This window comes from Apodemus sylvaticus, chromosome 10, assembly GCF_947179515.1.
Source record: "Apodemus sylvaticus chromosome 10, mApoSyl1.1, whole genome shotgun sequence".
NCBI lineage: Eukaryota > Metazoa > Chordata > Mammalia > Rodentia > Muridae > Apodemus > Apodemus sylvaticus.
In genome coordinates this window covers 21,490,427-21,496,426 of record NC_067481.1, presented here as the reverse complement: position 1 = coordinate 21,496,426, position 6,000 = coordinate 21,490,427, and the positions used below count along the sequence as shown (strand labels likewise).

Genomic DNA, 6,000 nt, shown 5'->3' with positions numbered 1-6,000 from the left:
AGATTCTATTCTCTGAATAGCATAAGGAGTAAGTTCAATTCTCAGCAACCACATGGTGGCTCACAACCATCTGTAATGGGATCTGATGCCTTCTTCTGGTGTGTCTGAAAACAGCTACAATGTACTAATAAATAAATATATATATATATTTCCCAGATAGGGTTTCTCTGTATATAGCCCTGTCTGTCCTGGAACTCAGAAATCCACCTGCTTCTGTCTCCCAAGTTCTGGGATTAAAGGCATGCACCACCACTGCCTGGCCCTAAATAAATCTTACAGAAAAAAAGAAATGATGTACAGGTTGGTTGTGGTAGCACCCTGCTGTAAACTCAGTGCTCAGGAGGCAGAGGCAGGTGAATCTCTGCGTCTGAGGCCAGCCTGTCAGGAGGTTCCTGGCTAGCCAGGATACTTAAGAGCCTGTCTTCCCTTGACAGCAGTCTCATTCAGTCCAACAGCAATCCAGACACCATTGTGAGGGGATTTGTAACTGCCATGATGGGCCCGAGAGTCATCCAATGAGCGCAACCTAATTGCTCGAGTTCCTACAACAGAAGTGTTTCCAAAGGGTTAGGGAGACACAGCAGCCAGATGGAGATGCAGATGCAGTGGAGAAAACCAGCTTTGAAGAAGAGAGAGGCAGTAGAGGTGGAACCCACTCGCCAACGACCAGCAAGGACACAGAGGTCTCAGTCTCAAATCACAAGGAACAATTCAGTTAATATGACTTTACTTACTTATTTGAGATAGGGACTCATTATGTAACTTTGGCTGGCCTGGAATCCCCTATGTAGACAGGCTGGCTCTATACTCAAGAGTTCCACCTGCCTTTGTGTCCTCAGTGTGGCCTTTAAAAGTGTACGCCACCTTGCCTGGCCTAACTTGAAAGAAATCCACTCCCAAGACAGGGTTTCTCTGTATAGCCCTGGCTACCCTTGAACTCAGAGATCTGCCTGCCTCTAACGCTTGAGTGCTGGGCTTGAAACTGTGGGCCACCACTGCCCAGCTAACCTGAAGGAATTTAAAGCAGGTTCATCCTCAGGATAGACAGAGGCCTGCTGCTACCTTGCTCTTGGTTTCAAGAAACCTGAAACCCTTGGGCTCCCTAGACCTTGGCCATGCCAGAGTCACACCCTTGCCAAGTGCATGAGTACACCGGCCAGGCATGTGTGTGGAAGTCAGAAGACATTTTGCAGGAGTCGGCTCTCCTTCACCACACGGATCCCAGGGGCTGGTTGAATTCTCGCTGTCAGGTGTGGCAGCAGGATCTTACCCACTGAACCATCTTGCCAGGCCCAAAACAGTCATTGTCAAAATGTTTGCTACTTAATTTATTTGCAGTATTAATAACATTTATTACATTTATAAACATCCTTTGTATAATCAGGTCTCCACTGCCCTTGCACACTGTGGGGCCAGGGAAGACTTACTCACCCCAATATCCATAAACAGTCCAAGATTATGAGTACATGAAAAATATGTTCTCTTCCTTCAGCAAGCAAAATTATTTATAAAGTAGTATAGTTCAGCAACAGGGAACAAAAGGGAAAAAATCACTTCAAAGAAAGCAACAGCTCCTTTCCTGGTGGAATCCATCATTGTACAGACATGAAATATTCATATCAGAGACCTTATATTTAAAGAGGAATGGGTTACTTAAAGTTACTAAAACAGACACGGTGCTCATCGGTTATGGGCAATTAGAAGGCTCTCCTTGACACTTGAAAAACTCCACATTCATATCAATACATAATCTGCCTCTGAATTTCCTCAGTGTCCTCTAAGGTCTAAGCCCCGCATAAGCCCTATCCAGGGTACGGTTGGGGGAGGGGAATGGGTCTTGTTTGGTGCTGGGTATTAAACCCGGAGCCTTGAGGAGCCCTGATTTGAAGTCAAATCACATATCTCAAGCCATCTCCTTGAAGGGCTTGACTCTCGGCCATTATGAACATGTGATTTTATAAGGACAAATTAGGACCATTAGTTATTTGTTCTTCAGTCATGTATATAGCCCAGGCTGGCCTTGAACTCATGACACTCCTGTCTCTTTCCACCAAGTGCTGTGACTATAGACAAGTACCACCATGCCTAGCTTAGACCGGCCAGGCCACCCCACTGTCTCTCCAAGAATGATATCCAACGAATTAGCATCTTGCTCAATTGGTGGGATAAAGTTTTCTCAGGTGAAAACTTTTTGTGCTCAAGACAAATTTCAAAGCAGGACTTAATTAGAAAACCCTGGAGGCACCCTCACATAGGCAGAAGCTGTGTTTTCCAAGCTGATGCATGACAAATACTTAGTAAGTAGGGCGTGGAACACTGAAGAGTGGGAGACGCTCCCAGGCACGGAAAGACCATTTCTGAAATTAATCATTGGAGTCTTGTGGCTCGCTACTCTCAGGGCCACAGGTGACATTCTGTACCAGGTAGGCATCCAGATCCCGACACCGGTAGACGGATATACTGTCCAGCACCCAGTCCCACACCACCAGTCGGGCCTTGCACAGCTGCCCAATATCTGCAGACAGAACACAAGCAGGGACTGGTGTTAAGTCATCCTTCTAGACCATACTGTTACCAACCCACTCTAAGATCTGAGTATATAAGTTCTCAGGGCTAAGCGGGTGCTCAGAAACACTTCAGGACCTTATTTAGAGCCAGAGGAGATATCATGGTAAAAGCCCAGCCTCTGTAAACGGAAATAACACAAGCTTCAACCAGAAAAGCTACCAGAGAGAGCAGATGGTGTAGAGGGATGTCTTATGTGAAAAGACAGAAATACCGTAATCACCTGTGTGTAAATGCACATGTATGTACACACATCAAGTGTGCATCACTTTATGGCTCCTGTAGACCAAGCTGTACTCGAGCTGGCAGAGAGCCAACTGTTCTGCCTCCCGAGTGCTGAGATCAACAGTGTGCACCAGCACATCGGGCCTCATATATTACTTTTATAATACAAAACAACAAAAACATCAGGAAGATAGCTCAGTAAAGACCTTATAGAGCCTGATGATCTGAGTCGATTCCTAGGATCCATCCACAGGGCAGACAGTTGATCCCTAGGATCCACATGGCGGACAGAGACTATCTAATTTATCCTTCAACCTCCATGAATATACACTTAAAAGTAAGCACACAGGCACGCACACATACTGAAGATTTTCTTTCTTTCTATCTTTTTTTTTTTAAAAAAAAAGACTTTATGCATATCAATGTTTTGTCTGTCTGTATGTCTGTTTGAGGACATTGTATCCCTGGAACTAGAATTATAGTTGTGAGCTGCTACATAGTTGCTGGGAATTAAATCCCATTCCTCTGGAAGAACAGCTAGTGCTCCTAACCATGGACCCATCTCTCCAGCCCGCCTCCTCTTTTAAACTTATTTATTTTTATTTTACATGCATTGGTGTTTTGCCTGCATGTGTGTCTGTATGAGTGGCAGATCTCAGAGTCATAGACAGTTGTGAGCTGCCATGCGGTGCTGGGAACTGAACCAGGACCTCTGAAGAGCAGTCAGCGCTCTTAACCGCCAAGCCAACTCTGCAGCCCCATAATAAAGATATTTTTAATAGACATTATAGTTGTTCATTCATGCAAACATTAAAAATAGGCTGAAAGCTGGGTGGTGGCAGCGCACACCTTTAATCCCAGCAATCAGGAGGAAGAGGTAGATGAATCAGTAAGTTTGAGGCCAGCCTGGTCTACAGAGTGAGCTCCAGGACAGTCAGGGCTACACAGAGAAACCCTGTCTCGGAAAACCAAAACCTCAAAACAAACAATCTACAAATCAAACAAAACCCCATAAAAACATTGAGTGCAGTTAGGGCACACTTACAATCTCAGCACTTTCAAGGCTGAGGCAGAAAGATCACCAAGTATTTGAGACCAGGATGCATTACAGAGCAGGCCAACAAAAAAATCAAAACAACAAATAGGCCACTCGTGGTGACAATATTTTTTTTTGTTTGTTTTTGTTTTTTGGAGACAGGGTTTCTCTGTATAGCCCTGGCTGTCCTGTAACTCACTCTGTAGACCAGGCTGGCCTCGAACTCAGAAATCCGCCTGCCTCTGCCTCCCAAGTGCTGGGATTAAAGGTGTGCGCCACCACTGCCCGGTGACAATATTTTTAATCCCAGTACCTGGGAAGCAGAGGCTAGTGGATCTCTTTGAATTCTAAGACATGACCTCGTCTCAAAACCAAACCAAACCAAACAATAAATAAAATAAATCCCCCAAACAAAACAAAAAAGCAGCTGAGAATTGTATAAGTCAGGTAATAACCAGGTAACTAGCAGGGAATCAGACCTATCCAACAGGACCTCACATGACGTAAGCGCACACACAGTACATGGAGACACTTTACCAGGGCAGTTGTTGTCTTCTGTCCAGGCACTTGGCTGCACGATCACAACTGGATAAGCACCCTGTGTACCCAAAAAGGAAAAAGCATTTAGTGCCAAAGGAGGGCTTCTGGGAAAGTCATGGCCACTTTTGCATGGTTAAAAGAGTTAGAAATAAAAGACCTCCCTCAATACATTCACTGTTCACAGTTCCCAAGCCCTTCCTTACTCACAGACGGGTCTTCTGATACAGGGTCATGGGTAGAGAAAGTCCTCTGGGCTACTTTATGGGACTTGCTTAATGGAAAGAGAGTGTTCACTTCCCTCTCCCTCTCCCCCCCCTCTGTTTTTTTCGAGGCAGGGTTTCTCTGTATAGCCCTGGCTGTCCTCGAACTCAGAAATCTGCCTGCCTCTGCCTCCCAAGTGCTGGGATCACAGGCGTGCGCCACCACTGCCTGGCTTCACTTACTTCTCTTTAAGAAGGCCCCAAATACTCACTGTGTCATGGGTGAGAGATGGAAGCTCTTTCACCACGGAAGCCCCACACAGCTGCAGCATCCTCTCCAGTTCATCTACACAGCACAGATGTAAAATCACCATAGCGATCCACATCTACTCCTGGTGCTCTCTATTGTCTTCCCTGGAGCAAACCTCAGTGAGCTGTTTCTTGGCTATTAGTTTCCATGAAGCCACCTGGTAGATAAGGCTTCATGGTCTTCCAGATGAAACAGAGGACTGAATTTCCAATAATTAGCTAAATTGCTAGATACTATGTGAGAAAACCCCATCTTTCTTCTTTGTTCCTACATCTTAGTTTGTTGTTGGTAATGGATCATGGCCACTGAGAGAACCTTTCTTGATGGTAATTACTCTAAATGTAAAAGACTGGAAGATATTTTATCCAGTGGAAAAAAAATACAGGCCACCCTGGCCAGAGATCCAGCAAGTCATTAGGAAAGATCACATGCTGAGCTAGGAGCCACACATCTAGGGAATGAATCTACAAGAGGTTAGGCCTAAGAATCAGCAGCACTGACTGACCAACCCTCTAGGCTTCTCTGGAAATGCTCAAAGCATCCTCATACTGTTCTAGAAGGAACATCTGCTCGTTCCTGGGACCTGTGGAGGTGCTGCCTGAATTGAGGCTACTAACTTAACCCCTCCCACAATGATACCCACTAGTGTCCCCAACTGTCACTGTATTAAAGTCTAAACACATAAAACACTGAGTGACACTTGAAACCTAAAAATCTAATCAATAGCCAGTGCAGAAGGAAGCAAAATCACAGTGCCCGGCTCCCTTGCAACCGTACACTTGCCAACAGCCAGATGCCAAGGCAGTGGCTCTCAATCTGTGGGTCATGACCCCTTTGGGGGCTGTATATCAAATATCCTGCATATTAGATATTTACATTATGACTCATAACATTAGCAAAATTAGTTATGAAGTAGCAATGAAATAATTTTATGGTTGAGGGGGAGGGTCACCAAAGCATGAGGAAATAAATGTGAGAACCATTGCTCCTAGGCCCCTCTCTCTAAGTCACAGAACTCCAGACCCTGGAGCTGAAGGGAAGTGAAGGAAAAGGGTGAGGGACCTTCACTTTGAAAGGAACTAACCAAATCTATACACGGACAAGGGCCTTTGATATATCAGAGC

General features: G+C 45.2%; 1 protein-coding gene across 5 annotated transcripts in view; it reads right to left on the bottom strand.

The window, feature by feature from the left end:
• Nucleotides 1-1,313: 1,313 nt before the first annotated feature.
• Nucleotides 1,314-6,000, bottom strand: part of Brca1 (BRCA1 DNA repair associated) — a 61,947-nt gene continuing 57,260 nt past the window's right edge. For all 5 annotated transcript variants that reach the window (XM_052194670.1, XM_052194674.1, XM_052194672.1 and 2 more), the window contains exons 21-23: nt 4,839-4,912; nt 4,364-4,424; nt 1,314-2,515 (exon numbers count right to left, since the gene is read on the bottom strand). In XM_052194670.1, the coding sequence (XP_052050630.1) occupies nt 2,364-2,515; nt 4,364-4,424; nt 4,839-4,912 (287 nt within the window). In that variant the 3' untranslated portion in view covers nt 1,314-2,363. The remainder of the gene's footprint in view (nt 2,516-4,363; nt 4,425-4,838; nt 4,913-6,000) is intronic.